We start from the raw sequence: 22076 nt of genomic DNA on the forward strand, positions 1-22076 counted from the left end.
CATCTCCACGACGATTAGAACTCGGAAACTCTCGTGATTGTCTTTCATGTAGAGGAATTCTCGAATTCGAACGAAGAGTAATCGTGGCGCTAACAAGTACAGTGAAAATATGTGAAGCAATTTTGGGGGGATGACCGGTTCATTTCCAAGAAAAAGTGTATGGAAGAGAATGGGTTTAATCTTCGGTCAAAAACCCGGTGAAAAATATATAAATACACAGCTAGAATTTAGAGGTATCGAATTCTATGGAGTCCGCGATATTTTTGTAGTAATAAACATTATGCGTAGGTAACAAGTAACTGAATATGAAAAATAATTATTGTAAATAAGTTTTCTGGGAGTTTACAGAGGAAACTATGAGGAAGCCTCTCTGTTGGGAACGAATTTATTATTATTATTATTATTATTATTATTATTATTATTATTATTATTATTATTATTATTATTATTAATGTAAAAATATTTAATTCATGTTCTTTGCTCGTCTTTAACAATGCCTTGATCGATAAAGTTCACAGGAACAAACAATCTACTTATTAAAAATTTTACAAAAGACCCCACTTTGCATAGATATATACATCTAATTTAAACACAAGTAATTTATATCTGTATATTCTTCTCTTAATAAAAACTGCTCTAAATTACGGTCTCACATAAAACACAAATACCGTATCTAATATGACGATCTAATTAGGCTTTCTACCAAAAGACAGGGATCTTCTAACTTCACATTACATTACTACGATATGTCATATTTATATTCACGCTTCTAACAATTAAACCACATACAGAATGAGAACCAAGGCTACAACGAGTAAGTGTATTTTTTTTTCAAGAAGATTATTTATAAGATTATTGTTCGTTTATAAAACCAGAGTTCAAGGCTAATAATGACTCTCTCCTTATGAATATTATTTCTACTTTTTTTCCTCCTCCTATTAATTTTTGGTGCGCTTTCCCAGTTTCCATAAACGAATCTCCTCGCGTGGAATTTTCAGCGTCACACTAGCTAGCACGCGGTAAAGAAATATAAAAGATAAATTAACAATGCCCGAGGGAAGACGCCAGAACAAGAATGTAATTTGCTCTCTTTAAATAACCTTGCGTCGTTTTAGATTAGCGAGAGAGAGAGAGAGAGAGAGAGAGAGAGAGAGAGAGAGAGAGAGAGAGAGAGAGAGAGAGAGAGAGAGAGAGAGAGAGAATGCAACTACAAAACACGCTTGAATTCTTGAAATGATTTGTTTGCTGTACTGGAAATCTTACCAATACGTAACAGCGACTTTTCTACGAATAGAGATTATCTTGATTTCCGTAAACGAAAAACAATCACTTCAGCGTACGTGCCATGAGCGCCTACAATACAATTGCAAGAAATGTCAGTGGATTAGAGCGTGAGTACTTACGACTGGATAAGAATCAGCAAAACAAGAAGCAGACTCAGTACAAGCACTTAACACAAGGATGAGCGACGTAAAAGAGTTTCTTTCGCTGCTGTAAAAGAAAAAACACAGAGAGAGAGAGAGAGAGAGAGAGAGAGAGAGAGAGAGAGAGAGACTTTCGAACTAGACAACTGGGCTTCAATCTATGATACAGACGTCCAATTTAAAGCAATCGTGACCACTGCGACCCAGATAAGACTTTCGCATTCTTTCACTAGCAAGTAAAATCAACGGGTCATTTTTACTTCGTATGACCTTGATCCATGACCTCCTTTCACTTGCTATAATAAATATGAACAGATGGTGAGATATACCCTATTCTAAAATCTACCCACCACTCGGTTCCCAGAAGATACCCAACCCGGCCCCAACCCTTGGGCAGTAGGTTCCAGGGCCAAAGAAATTCTGGTCTATGGTCCTTGATAAACCGATTCCATCTTCGGGACACCAGGAAGCCAATCTGTGCATTTCAATTAAACTGGGATGATAACACAACGAAACAATTTATTGCTGCAGAGATCTTTGGTACTTTCCTCTTTGCACTCGCAAATAAACTACAACATGCTATTTATGAAAGTTTGAAAATATTTTGGCGTGACTGTTAACCTGTGTACAACACAAAGAAATAGGGCTTATTTGGTAACCGGGTAAGTTTAAAATCTGAAGTTAGTTTAAAAAGACCTGAGTCACAAACAGAAAAGGCTTAAAAACTGTTTCACACATAGGTTACTTCTCTGAGATTTGTTAAAACTTTAGTGGAAAATCCACTCTCACCCTTTCTGTGGTATCTTTATTAAAAAAAAAAAAAAATCAAACTGTGTTTCTATTTGTAATTTTTTTAAAACTTACTGAGAAAGAAAAGTTTGTTTTACAGCTAATGCCCAATCCCTTCTGTGTACCATGGCAGAGAACTCACAATTTCATCTTCTAGGAATGTAATCATAATACCAAAAGCTGAAACTTATCTTGAAAGTATTTGCTGTATTAGTATGCATGGGCACAACCTTCTTTGTTCTTGAAACCCTCTGAATCAAATGCAACATTCCCTGAGCAAAATAACCAGCAGGTGGTCTTGCTGCTGCCCGCCTCGAAAGCCCATTTAGAGGTCGGTCAGGTTGTTTGTTGGTCACTTTTCCTTTGAGAGAAGAAGGTGATAGCTAATAAATGCTCTTCCTTTTATTCCCATCAAGGATATGGGTCCCTCCCGAACTGGACTGCTGATCCTATAAAACGATTTTGAAAATCTGAAGTCCCTGTATCTGTCATAATCTATTTCATTGTACACAAACAAACAAACAAACAACACACGCACTATGCACACACACACACACACACACACACACACACACACACACACACACACATATATATATATATATATATATATATATATATATATATATATATATATATATATATATATATATATATATATAATAACAATATAAAATGTACATGTATGTATATCTTATATACAAACAAGCACTGCCTACGACACGCCTTTACACGATACAGATTAAGAACCAACCCACTTCACTCAGGCTACTCGTCCTGGGACGCCAAACTCCTCTGAACGATTCTCAAGCGACCTTCGTGGAGGGCGTCTGGCACAATCCAGTCCCTCATCCTACGCTTCCTTCCACCTCGCTTCATCCCAGCCTGATTTTATCCGAACCCTTCGAACTGTTGGCTTCTCTTCCCCTTCATTAAATAGCCTAAATCTGACTTAACTTTGCGGGATATCTATGTTACTTACTATGTCAACACCGTATTCCTGTTTAAGTTTCTTTTACAAGCAATAGTCGGGGGATTTTAGTTTCATGGGGTCAATTCAAAATTTTGTTGGCGAAATGTTTTTTTCTCCTCAGTGATATGATTTGCTTTTTTGTGTTTATTTCCATTGTTTAAGAAAAATCCACAGATGCCTTAGGGGACCATATGATTATAAAGCTTCATTCTCATATTTCTTTACCACTTTCAATCTGGCCTACATGTTTGTATTTATTTTCCACCGAGTAATAACGAATACTGTAGATTCATTGAAGCCCTTGATAAAAGCACAGATCTCCCTTCCCGAGAGGTTTTTCCCACCATTCTAATCCACACGTCAGTGTTTAACATTTCAAGCACTACGACAAGAGTGATTAAGGTCGGATTAACAAACTGTTAATCACGTTTTCTCAAGATGCCTTTCTCATCAGCGGTTTTCTTCAGGTATGAGGAAGGGGCGGAGACGAAATTAAGATTATCGGTGCTGACGTGGGATGCCGGCAGAAGAGAATGACTGCAAGATAAGTAGTATTTGGGCATGGATGCAGAGGGACATATCTATAAAAAGAGAGTCGTAGAAGCTCAAGATCTTATCTGGTCAGCTTAAGTTCACCTTACCACACCTTCCTTTGTTTTGGTGCGCGTTGTGATGGTCGTTTGTTTATTTGCTTAGAGGCGTGTTTGCTGCTATCTGTCGCGGTTTCTATCTAAGAGAATATCCTTCTGAAGCAAATGTAACGAATACAACGAGGGGGTTTACATATGATGGCAACTATTAAACATGCAAAAATACAGTAAGAAAAGAATCATTGCGTGATAAATCAATCTAAGCGTAGTCTTCTCTTTTTTTCCATGGCATGGAAATGTCATTATTTTAATCGCACGACATATTTGCATGATTATTTAGCTACAGTAGTTAGACGAAGGCGATAACTAAGTCCTGGAGCTTCATTCGACGACTATAAAAAAAATTACTAATCAAAACTGATGCAGTAACACACAATCATGGAGAAAATAAAAGGTTTAGAACACAATCCCTTCTGTTACTCTAACGTTTCTCCTCAATGTTTCACGTGGAAATAAATGTCTCCCTCATTCTCCCTGAAAAGTAAACATACGGTATGCCGACACGAGAAATAAATGAATAAATTTATGTTAGTGTACTCATCCTCAGGTCGACTGAACACGGCTCATTCTCTCTGAATTCCAAGGTGAATGAGGCCTAATTACGAATCTCGTAGGCCTTCTCTTGAGGTGTTTCTGCCTGTTCACTGCTAAGATAATTCTCAGGTTCTGTTGCCAAGATCTGAATCATTCCTTTCGGAACATTTTTCCATCAGCCACTCTTTTATTTCCTTTTTGCCTGAATGCAACGTTCAACCACGATTTTTCTTTCTTTTTCTTTACTAAAAATAAGTTTCTTCTGTTTCTGATTCCAACACATAACACAATTCTGTTCTTGTTTCTTAGTGGTTCTTCGCTAAAAGTTATATATATATATATATATATATATATATATATATATATATCTTGTATTCCGATTTTATTGATTCTTCTAGTGTCTTCTTTTCAGGTCTTACATGCCGCAGAGTGGGTACATCATTAAGTCTATAAATGAAGCTACTGATAGAGAGAAATTAAGCAAAGGAGAGAGAAACATAAGTATTTATTGTAAATGAAACTCTATACGGAACTACCACGGTGCAGTACAAGATGTGTTATGTGTTAGAAGAGAGAGAGAGAGAGAGAGAGAGAGAGAGAGAGAGAGAGAGAGAGAGTTTCCAATTAACAGCAAACTTTTCAATCCAGCCGAAAATCATGGGCATGTAGAAGAGCCATCACATGAAAACGTCCAGCACTAAATCCACTCGAATGTCAGCGCCGAAAGAGAGCGCCTAACCCGGCATGGAGAAGTGGCCGCGCGTCCAACGCTTTCCTAAACTGGGTGCCTACTCATCGCAGACTCGCTCGCACACACGCACAGACCTTTCCAGTGCCGCGCCGGTTCAAACACTGATTCCTTCTAAAAGGTAGAAGCCTTATTCGCAGACCAAACACGCCCTCGGCTTCCGCAACCTCCTAAAACCCGCCCCTAGGTCCTCGGCGCTGTGCTACCCAATCTGTGCTCGCACATACACGCGCGCGCACACTTGCCTTTTTCCTATCTGCTACCAGCCGTTCGCGTCTTTCATTCAAATGCTGTGGTGATGGCTGTGGGTTTGGGGGTCTTCTTTTCGGTGAGACAGACACACACACAGATATATATATATATATATATATATATATATATATATATATATATATATATATATATATATATATATATATATATATATATATATATACACACACACATATATATATGTGTATGATTGGGTATATATAATGCACATGCACACTCCCCCCCCTCTCTCTCTCTCTCTCTCTCTCTCTCTCTCTCTCTCTCTCACACACATAGATACAGGATATGTGTATATATATGTGTGTGTATGTACGTGTGTGCGCGCGCGTGTATGTGTGTGCTATAAATGTAAACACATAAATACATATACAAATATAATTACACAGGAAAATATACAAACATGTGTGCGTGTATATGTCTACGACAATAACGTGTTCGCTATACTGCTGGTGGCACGATCTGCCAATTTAAGCAGCATTGGGTCTGGTCAGTACCCGGATGGATGAATGCAGGTAAATGGCATACGCCGTCGGTACACATGTCCTTGGAAATCTATGGGCAAGGTATGCGGCTAATAGCCTCATTACAATGAACTTACTGAATGCCGGATATACATTTAAACGTGTGCGTGTGTCTTTTTGTATACATACATACATATATATATATGTATATAATACATATACATACATACATACATATATATATGTATATATATATATACATACATACATATATATATATATATATATATATATATATATATATATATATATAATTATGTACGTATGTTTATATATGTCGAGTTCGAAATATCAGTTTTTAATTAACTGCAATTTTTTCATTCTCTCTCTCTCTCTCTCTCTCTCTCTCTCTCTCTCTCTCTCTCTCTCTCTCTCTCTCTCTCTCTCTCAGATTATATTTCGCCATTATGAAACTATCAACCGCCCTGCCAATGATCTATCTTTAGGCAAAAGACTTACAAGAAGGATATGTCCTGTGATTAAGCTCTCATTACTCACCAATCACAAAACAGTTAATTAAATGAGCGAAGAGCAATACCACACTAATGAAAAATAAAACAAGAAAATTACGATTCTAATTAAGCGATACGATGTCGAAAACGACTCTGCTAGATAGGACTAAACGAAGAGAAATACTCGAATGACTTCACTCTCAAAAATATCCTGACATTCATACGATACCACTCGAGACATATGCCGGTGTACTGTGTACATATGATAAGATATTAACGCCATGAATGTCTACAAATGCTTACCATAATTAAACCCAAAACTTTTGATTAGTGTAAATGGGAAATAAAGTAAAAAGAGAAGAGGAAACGAGAATGCGAACAGACGCAGACCTAATTGAGTCTTACCTGTGAATGCCTGTGAATTCTCAGGTGAGATGAAGAATTGCGGCACAAAGACCAGGGGATCACAGCCTGATTCCCTCGTACAAAGGAGGGAAAGGGCCGTAAAGTGAACATGAATAATAAATACGAGGGTGAAAGCAATTCACGAATTACTGGAAAATAATTTGGCTTGGTACCAGAGGATCTATCTATCCATCTATCTATCAATCTATATATATATATATGTGTGTGTTTATAAAAGCAATGCGGGAAAACTATACACGGAAAATACAGAAGTGAGAAATGCCTTTAAAAACAATTTAAAAAACTAAAGTAAGAGAAAACAATAAAGGACTCAATACGACAATAAGAAGCCCCAGAGAAAATAGGCAAAATATAAGTACATATATATAAATGTGTATACATACATACATATTGTATATATATACGTGTGTATGTATGTGTACTTGCGTATTTAATAAAATTACTGCATAATACAACCCTCTCACCAATTTGTGGTAATTTTTTCTTATTTTTCAGCATTAATTCCTCCTTCCTTGGTTAACGACGACTGCAAAATTTTAAATTCCAGCGATTTGGGTTAATTCATAGAATTACTTTAAAACTCACACGCAAAAGTTTTATTTTATTCTCTTGACTTCGTTCATGAGTATCATGGCAACTGTTTACCATCGGTAAGTTTTTATTATAAGTTAACGATAATAAGTTTTTTAATCTACATCTATCACATACTAGCTGGTAAGCCATTCTTCAATGGTCATATTTCTCTCTCTCTCTCTCTCTCTCTCTCTCTCTCTCTCTCTCTCTCTCTCTCTCTCTCTCTCTCTCTCTCTCCGCTGTTACCTTCATGTCTACACATCGAAGGTGGGATATAACCGTAATGAATCAATTCATTAATTTATAGGTATTTGTTTAAAAATTGAGACGACCTTTGCTATAAGGACCTGATCAAATTTCGAGTCACTGGATAATTCTGCGTCAGGTGTTCGGTCAAGTTCCCCACCAAAGCTAATTAATGGTACGTTGGTGACAGGTCTTTCGCACCGAGAAAAACTGCGCATTACCTTGTAATCAAGGTTGAAATCAAGCTGAGGTGGCTGAAGCTTCTTAGGGCTACTCTTTCGTAGCCGTCACAAAGAGTATCTCCAGTGGGTAACGCTGTTCCTGATTCCCTTGAAAGCGTTCCGTATGTTATTCGATGGCCGATTATGACTATTTTTCGTCAAATATTTTTACCTTGGAAGATATTACATTAATTTAAGGTATCATACGACTATTTTCCAGTATGTTAAGTAGTATCGAACACTTCGAAAGTTGACAAGAACAGTTAAAGGAGCAACGTCAATGGGCATATCAAACCCAACCGTTTCTTCCTTAAGTAAGTTTCACGAGATGTCGGGTAACCGAAAGTAACCCAGATGACCTCTTCAGCATCCACAAAGGTCACAAATAATTGGTCGCTATGGACGGCAAAAGGTAATCGCACGGGCCCAAAAAGTTCTCGAGGAGAAAGGATGTTCATAAATACAGTCTACGGGAGGTTCCCGACATCTTTGGCTGATTTCGTTGAGCATCTTATCCTAACTTTCGTACCCCGTAGTATATCCATTATCACGGATCTGACTATGGAACTGTTATGAATTAAAAGATAATACATTAGAAAATTCTACGACAGTTTTAGACGTTTAAATTAAGTTTTATTAAATATTATTGAGTAGGATAATCATTCACTCTAACGCCAGTGCTCATCACACAATAAGCTGTAGGTCCCGTTGCTAGGTAACCAGTTTGTTCTTAGCCACGTAATGTTCTTAGCCACGTAAAATAAATCTGATCCTTCTGGCCAGCCCTAGGAGAGCTGTTAACCAGCTCAGTGGTCTGGTTATACTTAGATAAACTTTTTTTTTTTTACGAAGTGAAAATGAAGTAGCTCTGGCATCTCAAGCTGAGAATCCTTGGTTTAATTAACTGACTGATCAACGCCAAAAATAAATTAGTTGTCTAAATCTTATGGATTTAGCGAAGTCAGAATATTTATTTCGGACATAATTTCATCCTGCGTCGAAATTCGTAGGAGAAGCACTTGTAACACATTGGTCTAACCACCTTGACAATTACTCTGAATTTCCTACACCTGACACTATTATCATATTACAAAAAAATTAGTGCGCAATATGTTGCTGCTTAGTGATGTAAGGAATGTCTTTTCTAAACAGGAAAAAGACGAAAAGACAGCACTCGTAAGTTACAATCATGAAGACGTCAAAAATACAATCCTAACTTCGTAACAATGACAGCTGCAAGTAATAATTAATAACAATGATCCTTTACGTTTAAGTAGTTAACATACTCCGGCATATGCATGGAAACATGAAAATTACCGAAAATTGTTCGTAAATACAATAAAAATATCTTGTAAACATACAATAATTATACGTAACTGAATAATATACAAAATTTATGTACATGATACCTAGCAACTTTATGAAACTCGAGAATTCTTGCTCGACCTTGCCAAAAGATTGAATGCACTCGAGTCGGTCCCAAGGCCGGATTAAAGAGAAAAGTTGACGTTCGGAAGGAAATAATATTTGTGCAGCCGGCCACAGGTTATAGCCCCCACAAAATTTTTTTTTTTAACCTAGCAGAATAAGAAAGAATTTTTGCTTGATGGGATAAAGCAAAAATGGAACTGAACTTTGCAAGAACAGTTAAAAAAATATGTGCTGTAACCAGCTTCTTATTACTGTTATTTTTGTCTTTGTTTTTGTGGCTATTATTTTTCTATTCAATTGTCAATCGTGTTGCTATTACTCCATTTACTTGTGTTGTTGTCATTGTTCTTTTAACAGCCACGTTGTCATTCTGTATTAATAACTGCTCTTAATGCTACTATGGCCATCACTCTTTAACTTCGAACTGTTATCATTCGTATAATTATTAGTGGCTGCTGAATCCCTCATTACGGGTAATATTGATCCCGCTGTTGCTCACCTTACTATAATAATATATGTACGGTTCTTAACTATTTCTCCTGACTCTACAAATGTAAAAGTACCTTAACATGAGATGAGACGTTTGTCACAGGTGGCACGGCAACTACATATTTTGATGGCCAAAACAAAGAAGCATTCGGTCAATAGTGAAGACAGTGCTTTAAATGTGCAATTAAAGACATTTTATCAGACAATTAAGAAGGAACTTATCAATTCAATCAAGTTCGTTTGACACAATGTCAGTGATTTACGTTTCTTGTTTATGGTTTATGAGATTTACCTATTAAATTAAATTAATTTTCACATTAACAAGAAGCAATATTACCCACAGAATTGTAAATTAGGACACTATGGTATTGATCAACAGCATATTGCACAATAATAATGTGCAAGAAATTCAGGGTAAGTGTTCGGGGAGCTAGACCATTGTGCGTTACATCCAGTGTTGTCTCTACAAGTATAGCGGTAAGTTGAAAACTCCAGGTTCTGACATAACCATTCTGACTCCGCTTAAGTAATCTTACTGCAGAATGCCTTCGGCTGCCGACAGCAATTGTGGGGAGAATCCTGAGGGACCAGTGAAGTATCAAGTCCAGATTCTGTGAAGCAATGAAACCGATTAATGCAAATTCTGTTAACGGCTAAAAAGGTTTACCAGCTCCACTCTTGGGGCCACAATGTATTGGTTTAATCTCATTTGCGCCTTGTTTCTTTGGATAATCCTAAATCAACAAATCAATCAACCAATTTTCTGGCTCTTTCTACCCAGCTGTCGAAATTCTTCAGCTTGATCATGCTCTTATTTTCGCCCTTCACTTGTAAAACATTTTTTTTCCGGATTACGAGAGTCAGAGGGTGTAACTGAACGGTCTGGCTATATATTTGGAAATAAGTTGACGTAAGTGTTAAATCCTTTCAATTCAATCCTCTCTCCTCTAAAGTCAGTTTCCTCAGAATTTCTTTAAGCAGGGTTCTTTTGTACTTGCTAAATCGAAACGGATAATAAACAAACGCAGTTCGGTAGCTGCGAAAATGTAAATGAAAAATCAGTGTTAATAACTTTCCCGACCAGGTGCGAACACGTCTGTCCTCAAAACTAAGACGTCAATGACGTAACAATTTTTACGCTTACATCAGTTTCTTCCTTTTTGCTTTCGTACTTCTCGCCTCTGGATATCATATTCTCCTTCCTACATTCGAGAAAATTTTGGGTAAATAAATAAATAAAAATAAATAAATAAAAATTCACCTTAACCCATTTTACAGTCATTGTTTCCTAATTAGTGTGCACAGTCGAATTTAAAAGTCCGCCGGCACTCAAAACTAATAAACTCTTTAAAATGTAAAAATAATTACCATTGAACTGACTGTTGATAAGAAATCACCGTGGAATACGAACACCTCTACAACGCAAAAAATTTGCTCTATAATCAACCCACTGCTTTCAACGGTGATAACCTATGTCGTAACGCTCACGAAAATGAAAATGATATAATTAAGGTTACTGACCAAGATCTCTCTCTTAGTGCTAAACTTTCCCAAGCCCATCGACCGCAAAGCTTCATCGAAAGCAATCAATAACTTACAAAGATGCATTTTGGACAAATGGGCGCTCCAGCAAATAGTCAGACGCAGGTAGATACAATTACCTTCTCCCAACTTTCAAATAAACAAACGAAATACGTAACCTCCGTTTGACTTCGCTGGCGAAGATAAGCGCACACGAACAGCAGTTCACGAAAGTTACTGGCGCATACATAACAACACACACTACAGGCTTGCTAGACTGCTTTAAGCCTAAGCCTCTTTCTTTGCATCGCAGGGTTCCAGCTATTATCCATCCATCCTTCCGACCAAACTACTAGTAGGTTTTTTTTTTTTTTTTAGTAATTTCCCAACTACTGTTCACGCACTGTTATCCTCTGATGGGCTTCAGGGGCGGATTTTAAGGGTTATAGATATGAAAATGACTGCTGCGCAATAACCACGGAAGAGGGATGCCTCGCAAGTCGTCGAGACAGTGCTTAATTTGCATAAATCAAAAACGCTTACACATGCACAAACACACTACATATATATATATATATATATATATATATATATATATATATATATATATATATATATATATATATATATACACACACACACACACAAACACTTACCAAAGGAAAGGCAACCATTAAATAGGCGATTGATTAAATAATTCTGTATCAGAAACTGGTCACCAATAAACTGTATGCCCCAATAAATACGAAAACTCTGAAGAAGAGAAATGCGATAAGGTCGAACAAAAGAAAATTGCTCGTCCCTGAAAGAAGCGACGAACTCTCCTCTTACGGCCTGTTTATACTTGGCCACTTCTCCCAGACTCAGCTCGCCCCAATTGGACATGCAGTATCTACACTGCGGTTCACGTAGGAGTTATGGAGAACAGGGGGATTATTTCTGGATACCTGTCACGCCATAATTTTACAATAAAAGCCCTACAGACAAGAGTTAATCCATGATGACGCTGACACACAATCACCACTCGAGCGAAATATGCCAAGCAAATCCCTTAGTGTACTGACGATTAGGTTTTCATCGTTTTTCTTTTGTTTAGCACAACGGAAATGTTGAAAAAGATTGTGACAAGAATATATACGCCACTGCACCACCAGACAGATAAAAGCACTCAGTTTAAGCACTTGGCACAAAGACCTAAATCTATGAACTCAGCAGTTCTAACTTTTATCTTATTGACGAAATATTTTTGTTCACAAAAACACCCCATCGAAAATATTATCGACCTGTTTTTTTATAATCCTCTTATTACACTTTACTAGCTCTTCATTAAGTAACAGAGGTCAGTTGAGAAGTTATACAAGTTTACCTTAATTAGTGGCTTCATGCTAACATGGATTATATGCTCTTGAGAGCAGCCTAAATAGGCGATGATACAATGGTATGTCAAAGGAATACAGAAGTAAAATCCAAGATTTACCTGGTAGATTTAGTCAAGGGAGTTACTTTCATTTTTGTAGCTGGTACACATGGTTTCTGAAGCATAACAATAGCAACAATAGTATAAGTAATAAAAACAATAATAAAAATAAATAGGAATAACAGAGCCACACACTGAGGGACAAAACTTCACATCTCAAAATTAAACAATCTGTTTCGGCAAGAGGGGGTGATTACAATTTAGTCTCTTTGATATCAGTAAATTTATACTCATATTTGCACTACGTCATTTACCACATAGTGAGTTTTCTTATGGTTTTAAGCTATCTGAAAAGTGGCAAAGAGTAATACAGCGCTTTTTTATTATTATTATTATTATTATTATTATTATTATTATTATTATTATTATTATTATTATTATTTTTTTTTTTTTAGATTCACAGGTTCCGTTCTGAATTATAGCCAACGCTGCCTCTGGAATTACCAAAAATGGAAAAGATTCTCATGGCTGATGATGCTACAGTAGATCCCTTGAGCAAAGCGTCTAACCTGGGTCTCCCGCAATAAGTGTCTGTATAATCCTACAAGATTAATTAAATAAGCATACCGATAGCATGCTGAAGTATATCGTCTAGTTCATTTCCATACAATTGGTCGTTTATTCTCCTTCCTTCTCTATTCCTTATGGTTTTCACTAGGCTCCACTCATCCTCCTACCGGACTTTTTAAAGGTAGAAATATCGTCGTTATCGGGTTTTTTTTCTTTAACGGTCATGAGAGACCGTTATTGATTATTATGTCCTTGTCATATACAGGTTGACGAATACAGTACAGTTTCTCAGTTATTGCACCTAATGTGTTCGTGTGTAAAGATTCAGTTAACATAAGCAGTTATCGTCCAGCGTCAATAACTTACAATGCAGTCTCTTCTTTGCAACCAAGCGCCTCCTAACTTTTTGTAGGCTTGGTGGCTTATTGTTAAGTTTACAGAATTGCGGAGCTGATTATCGCCATCCTTCAATATTACATACAGAAATTATATATATATATATATATATATATATATATATATATATATATATATATATATATATATATATATATATATATATATATATATATATATATATTATACATATATACATACACATATACATATATAAGGTGTTTGTGTGGGGTCTATGCACATACTTTTCAAGCCAATTCATTTCTTCGCTTTCTTCAACCGAGAATGTGGCTTTCACAATTTCCTAGCTAACACGTCATATATCTCCAGTACATTTTCCATTCTTCAAAGAACGATAAACAAAACACCTACAACACTGCTAAATTTATTTACTCCCAAGACGACAGCTATATATGCTCGCGCGCCCGCGCTTGTATATTTATAACCAGGGGTTTGTTATCTTCGCCTGAACTCGTGTTTCAGTGTGGCCTTGTCAAAAATGATTAAGGTATATCTTATTTTCCAATTTCTTTTTTCACGGCATGTTTCATTATGCAATTTTCATGGACAAGACCATCGCGCTGATATTTCAGAAACCCGCTTAGACCTGTCGGGAGAGTTTCCGATAATCAGTCATTACAACGACCTTCATTTCGCACCCAAGGGATTACTCAATACGCAGGGATCCGATAAACAATTCCTACCCGTATCCCTTACCGCCGTGAGAAGTTAAGGTGGCCACCTGGTTTCTATTTTGGTTCTCAGATTTCTTTCCGACTTGATTAAATATATTCTGCCATTCTTCTCTCTATATGGAGAGAGATTTTGCAACCATCACTCAGAACCTGAGAGTAGCCTTAGATTTCGCCAAGTTATGTAGCTGGATTTTACTGATTATGTTATAGGTTCTCACTGACTTATTTAGCGCGTTTTTACTCATGTACGCAGCAGTTTTTTTCTTTTTTTTTTTTACAGATTTATGTAGCAAGTTTCAACTGATTTAACTGCAAGTCATGAATGTAACAATATTTGTAGCTGAATCTCGTTAACTGAAAGAGTTTCAAAATCTATCCAGGTTACGGATAACTGAGGCAAGAAAAAGAGTAAAAACTCTACCATCTTAGGAAGAAAACGGCTTATCCAAGCATAAATATTTCACTATTTCACTTCACGGAAGGTTATCCTTCAAGGAAAATCCTTTAGACATCATTGTAATTTATCTTATAATAAATCGATAATGTTTTTTTTCCTTTCACCATCGCAATGATTCATTGTTGTAAGGTCTTATTAGGAGTTGCAATAACAAAGGCATCACCATCACCCTCCAATCACTGACATCCTTGGGAGATCATTCTAGGTGCATCCTCCGAGACTCATCGCTATCGGCAGAGCAGCACCAATTATCTCGGCGCTCTTTTAGACGTACATTAGTGATGGGAAATTCATGATTCTCTTTCGCATGGCCGATAGTAAGAGTAGATGTGTGGAAGAGGGTAATTATAGGAACCGCGGCGCAACCTTTCGACACCGTGCTCTTTCCTAATTAGTAACTCGATCCGCCACCAGGTGGAACTACGCCAACAGGCGCTGACCTTGGGAAAGGTAACCCCCGGTGACATTGCCAGCCTCTAAGGTCTCTTTTGCATATGGAGATTATTATCGTCCTACGACTCAGGTTTTATATCTACGGTTCAGTTCCTTTCGCTACGAGATCTTTTTTTTTATCCAACTTTTGTTTGGTTTTACGTTTTACATGTATAACCATAAACTTGAAAGTTGATTTTAAAATGAATATGTGTTCTTGTATACAAAGTGGCATGCACGTATACATTCTTGCGAACTTGCATATTTTAATACATGCATACTTACTTATACATAAACACATTTATATATATGTATATATATTTATATTATATTATACAGATAAAAACTAATATATATTAGTTTTTATTTGTATTTGAAATAAAAATTGATTCCCATCAAATTACATAAATGGATACAGTTTTTTTCGACTAAATCAGGCAAACGTCAAACGTATCTATGTCAGATGAAATGGACAGATACTTGCAAATACGGAAGGACCTTTGTGCAGCTATTTTTATGTTCCCTTTACTGCATCTCAAAACAACAAGCATTCATAAAACGTATGTCTATCTAATATATATATATATATATATATATATATATATATATATATATATATATATATATATATATATATATATATATATATACAAAGCTGGACCCAAATGTCTTCCTCCGCCTATTATTCCACCACTTCACCAAATTCGACTGTAATTAATCTGTAATTGCAAAAAAAAAAAAAAAAAAAAAAAAAAAGGAGTCATGGGCGATCACAATACCTTCGTCCATGCTGTAAGCCTATCAGTACTTTCTTAAGCGCTACGAGTTCACCTCAGCTTTTCCAGAATATCTATATATCTGTTGTTACGTTTCATCTGCTGTTTTCATTTTGACTACAATTAAGTTTTCGTCCTGTGTTATTATTCTTTCGCGGGCAGTGGCTTATCTTGAAATTGAATAGAATTCTTTCTTTTCACTTTTTCCGAATAATAAAATTCTTCTCTTTTTTTACCAACCGCCAAGTCATCATCCAATCCCATCGAAGTCTAAGATTTCAAAGGGACATTATACCGCTTGTTTTATACTTTCCTCAACTCAGCAAAACTTCATTCCGTACGCATAAGGAAACCTGAAAATCCAGCAACACAAGAGCGAGAGACTGAATTATTCTGTATAAATTATTCTGTATGCATACATACATACGGACGGAAGGGCAATGTTGCGTTAAAGCGCTGAATATTTTTCTTTTCCTTAAATTTCTATCCTGCTTCTGACTGGCCGACGTATTGTGGAAGTGAAATGCGTATAAAACATTTCTTCGTAAAATTTCATGTGTTGTATCATCGTGATGAATCTCCAAAATTGAATCACCTCGTTAACTGACGAGAACGAATATATCCTCTAATCCTCTAAATCTAGCATAACAACTAGGTGAGCTCATACCGACACCATTATAATGCAGTATTTACCAATCAAACGTCCAGTTTCACAATACTAACAATGTTGTCATCATAAGACAGTTAAATTACTTGTCAATTTATCTTTCATTTTTCCCAGAACTTGGCAGTCATCTGGCCTTAAATCAGCCGCTAGCTTTCATGCACCTACGGCCGTACTAAGGACTGGCGCAGCTGACCATCACTCACATTTGCTGAAGTGTTGCCGTCATGAGGATAGGAACGAGTGACTCAGACTTACCTTGGTGTACTTGTCACACTGTAGCAAGGACTAACACTTACCTTTGCGCACTTGTTGCCGTAGTAAGGACTGGCGCAGCTGACCCTGAGTGAGTAGTGCAGCTGAGTGTGAATTGGACGGTATTTGTAATGGGACCAATTTTCGCCTGCCTCCACGGCGTGTCGACCAACGTGACGCATTACCAGCTTGCCAACACGCTCTGCAAAAAGAAGTCATTACTGTTGGTGCATGCTGTGGTAATTGCTTTGACAGTTTAAGTGATAGGGTGAATGTCAAGATTACCATTGTCGAAATAAGATGCTTGTCTCTCAAGATGATACATACATATATATATATATATATATATATATATATATATATATATATATATATATATATATATATATATATATATATATATATTAATAAACATAAAATATAAATATATATATTATATATATATAAATATATATGTACAGTATATTCACATATATAGAAAATTCGTTCCTTCAGCCTGTTAGCTAGGAAATCAAATTTAATGGCGGCTGGAGGAGGGACCCCCTAGGTTGGGGACAATGTAGACGTCCTAACCCATATCATATGATTTTGGGGGACAAATGCAGGCATCTTAACCCCAGCATCGTATGATTTTGGGGGACAAATGCAGGCATCTTAACCCCAGCATCGTATGATTTTGGGGACCAAAAGCCGTTAGGACAAAAAGACCAGTCGGGACCGTAATTGGGCTGCTATGTTGACCCTTAGTAGCCTTAACTATAAGACCTATTTCCCTTCGACCTTTGTGCTGGTTGTTATTGCTCCTTCCAGATCGACCGATGTCCTGTGCACAACCCTAGAAATCGACGACCTCTCTCTGCCACTCCATGTCTAACCGCAACAGTGCTAACCTGGTGCTGTCTCTCCCTATTACGCTGGCCATATGTCGGGACTTCCGTGGCCAGAATTCATCTTTTGCAAGCGAGCTCCATGCACAGATGCAATAAGGTACAGTATGTCTTGAAGTTGCCAGTAACGCCAATGCTCTTTCCCTTCTCATGAATTTCTCTCTGCTTTCGATATTTCCAACTTTTCTTTCTCCCAAAACAAAGCCCCTTTGTTTCCCACACCCTAGCATGCACATTTGCCCTCATGACTTGTTCCAAGCTTAAACTAAGTTTGTTTTGTGATAATAATTAGAGCATTCCCACCATAGTGTTACCATGTGCTAATTAAATCTAATTAATAATTTCCTCTATCGTGAATAAGTAATTTCATGTGAGAGGAAGTCAATATATCTGAATGCTAACCTGGAATTCTTTTCCAGAATCCTGTTATCTGGCTCTTTGAGTTTTCTGCCCCTGCCCTTGTGAACCAAATAGCCTTAGATGTTTAACTGCCATCTTGCTACATGCAAGTCTTCTGACTGCCAGTGGTCCAGGGGTACGTGACTTGGTCCCCCCTCTGCATTCACGTTGCGCTAAAATCTAGTATTTATCAGCCAGTCTCAACAGCAGTGGTTTTCATTTGTGTGTCAAGCTTTTTCAGGGCTGTAGCCCTTCCCAGATTTGTTTATTTGCTGCGCATAGTTTTATTTTTATTGCACACTGCATGTGCCTTGTTTGCTGTTCAGTCGGCCATTTCATATTACTTGACTGGTTTGAAAGGCAACCTTCCATTTTCCCTGTTGAATAGACGTAATATCAAGGAAAGTCATTGCTTACATTCTGAGCGCTAGGTGTTGGCCCTAAGGCTAGTTACATCCAAAATCCAATTTAACTCTTCCAGCCAGCCTCAGAACGTAACAATATATATATATATATATATATATATATATATATATATATATATATATATATATATATATATATATATAAAGAAAAATGCCCATGAACAATGGCAAAGGGTAGAGACGCTAACCTGCATTTAATGCTCTAATGTTCCCGTTGTTTCGTTTATCTCAGCATTTTCCTTCTCCATTGCAACCGTTTTTTTATAGTTTTCAACAGGAATATATATATATATATATATATATATATATATATATATATATATATATATATATATATATAATGTGTATATTAATACAGATGGATCCAGTGAACAAACAAGGTAATTGTTATTGCAATCACCCCTAGGCAGCTGACCTTGAGTGAATGGTGCTGTTGCGCGTGAATTGGACAGCGTTTGTAATGAATCCCGTGCAGAAACGAACCCAACATTAACTTTAAATACGTACACAGAAGGCCTCCCAGTAGCGTGTCTAATGTCAGGTGAGTCAGTTTATAATTGACGGGCTAATAAGACAACAATCTACCATCAAGCGTTTCTCATTCACTATTGACTGATTGGGATCGTTTCATGCCACACATATTTCCTGTATTTCGTTTTAAGAGTATGGTATTAAATTAGGCATTTCAAGTATCAAATATGATTATAGATAAAAGGTGTGCACAATGCACATTAAATTCATAGGAAGAATATACGTAAATCAATTTAGAAAACGAATAATTTTGAAATATCAAGTCTCGTTCGGAAGATTACAGCTAACTGTAGCGTTTCTCAACTCAACTGCCGTTGGTAACTAGTGAAAGAGCTGTATGATGAACTAAAAGGAAAACAATACTCAAAAGTTATCAAAGAATATTTTAAGGCGGCTTTCTCTTTTCATAAGAGAGTGAGCAACTGTCAATACCAAAAATAGTTCCTAACAATATAAGCTAATTTTGTTAATGAAATTTAGGCCTATAATGAAAATGGTATTCGCCTGGGGTGCGGACCTCCCCGTGCGAGAAAATGCCAAATATATGACAACTGAATCTCTTCCTTCGTGAGGCTTGTTGCTTTCACAAACGTTATGCCAGCTAACTGATTTACAACTGCTACCACGGATACAACGCCTAGGGAAGTTCCAGACCTTGAAATGCTTATAAGGCAAAGGACGAGTCTTTATTCCTGAAGTCAATTGTAATTCACTTTTCATTTCAGTAGGATGCAGAGCAATAAATACAGCAGCATTCACAATTTCACAGCATTGTGAATGATGTGAAAACACCTAAAGGACAGGACAAGGGGCTCAGTGTGGAATGAGCTATAGGAAGGAGTTATAAAGTTGATTGTTTGATATATCGACTTTTTATTTCCCCCTTTTCACAACAATGTATATATATATATATATATATATATATATATATATATATATATATATATATATATATATATATATATATATATATATATATATATCATACCATAACATTCATTTGACTCCTTGAATCTTTGTATTCTTTAGCCTCTTATTTCCTACCCTTCTAACATCGAGAGTCGCTTCCACTGGGGTTTTCAAATTAACGGTAACCATTATACCCTTGCATCACTCAGATAAGTCTATGGTTTATCTACATTCAACAGTTCTTCAAAATCCCTACATCATCATCACAGGACAACATTATTTTCAGAGAGCATCTCTCCGAGTCTTTTGTTCTAAGATCCATTTGCTCATTCACCTTTCTTTCTGCGCTGACTTTGATTCAGTACGACGTTCATTCCTCCTTAAAGTATTACATTTAATTTACTCTTGAAATTTTCAAAACTTCCCTCATGTTTCCACTCACTTTGTCGTTGAAAGATTTATCTATCTTCTTCTATACCGCTATTGTGCATCACTCTCAGTTCTTCCTTTTTTAAATTTTAATTTCCTTATTCCACCACTAACTGTCTGTAGTCCTTTCTTAGCGCCTGTAAATGCATGAACCCCATGCCAGCTAGTGAACTCATCCATGAGCTTTGTATACTGCTCATACACTCTCACTCCTTAAGTCCCTCCAACTCTGTGTCCCTCTTCATCCACTTTCCCTTTGTCAGCTATTATCTGTTCAATTGAAAAAGACACCGCATGATGATAGAAAACAACGAAGAGGGAGTGTTATAAATGAAATGAGATCATTTATGCATTTATGGAGTTTACAAGAGATTAAATTAAGATACATATATATAATCTTTAGCGGGCGGAAGAATATTTGTGTTATTTAGAGTAGTAGTGGACTGATTGGCTGACCACATCAATCAGGTGCCAGGTAGGTCTAGAAGAGGAGAAGTTTACAAAGTAAAGTGAGTAAGAATGATAACTCGTTTGTTATAGGAAAGGTAATAAATAACACTGTAAGGATTATAAGGGCATAATCCTCATTACCTGACTTGCTTGGAAATTGTATGGCGTGATTCTGGGTGACTAAGACACGAAGCAAAAGGGAAGGGCAGTTTAGTCTTGGACAAGAAAGAAGAGCGAATCAGGAGTTTGTTTTGAGAAAACTTTATGTCGCATACGTGAACCTATAAAGAGCATATAACACTCCGGACAGAGATACAGGATGTTGGAATGTTTCATTTAGAGGGTAATTTACTGAGAACAAACAGAAGTTTTTACGATAAACTGTATGTTTGAATAAGCGGATGGCAAAGTAAGTGGCTTGGTGCAAAGGGTACGTGTTGCATCTGCAGGCTATTTGATATTTTCAATGATGATGTGATGTGAGTTATAAAGGCGATGTGGGTTTTAAAGGAGAGAACAGATGTGCATTTGTTTTTTGGTGAGTGCATAGAGAAGCTGGCGTGACAATTGGGAAAAACAAGAAAATGTTTGTAGGAGAAACCCGGAGCTCAGCAAGTTTACAACGGCAGGTAAGACCAGGAAGAAAGAGAAATGAAAAGTAGGCCTATAGATTGTGAAAAAATAGACTCATATAATATTTTTAAATAAATATATAATGGATAATAGAAGGATGAGTGAAGAGACAAACACAGGATAGGTGAAGTAAAGGATGCAGAATTTTCCAACGGGTTTGATAAAGGAGTGTCTATGGGAGCAAAGTGTTGATGTTAAACCCAAATAAGGGAAAAAAAAAGTGAAAGCTGTTTTTGCTTACATGGCATAGTAAACAGTAGTAACAACTGTCATCTTGAAAACTGTAGTGATCGGACAAAGAACTGTTAAAAGGGAAACGGATGGATCACAGTATTTCGAGTTGTTTTGTCACATAAAGCGAATAGAAGAAAAAAGTAGGGGCAAAGTGTACATAAATCAGAGGTTCGGAAGGTGAAACGGAAGCATAAAAGGTGTTGGAACCAAAGGTGAGTGGAGCAGTTGCCAAAGAAGTTAAAGAGC

At 36.7% G+C, this 22076-nt stretch overlaps 1 protein-coding gene across 1 annotated transcript in view; it reads right to left on the reverse strand.

Moving 5' to 3' along the window:
- The window catches only part of LOC136848534 (uncharacterized), a 292734-nt gene that overhangs the window by 126163 nt on the left and 144495 nt on the right, over positions 1–22076 (reverse strand). The window contains exon 6 of the mRNA XM_067120804.1: positions 16978–17135. Within this exon, the coding sequence (XP_066976905.1) occupies positions 16978–17135 (158 nt within the window). The remainder of the gene's footprint in view (positions 1–16977; positions 17136–22076) is intronic.

Source organism: Macrobrachium rosenbergii, chromosome 19, assembly GCF_040412425.1.
Source record: "Macrobrachium rosenbergii isolate ZJJX-2024 chromosome 19, ASM4041242v1, whole genome shotgun sequence".
In the NCBI taxonomy this organism is placed as follows: domain Eukaryota; kingdom Metazoa; phylum Arthropoda; class Malacostraca; order Decapoda; family Palaemonidae; genus Macrobrachium; species Macrobrachium rosenbergii.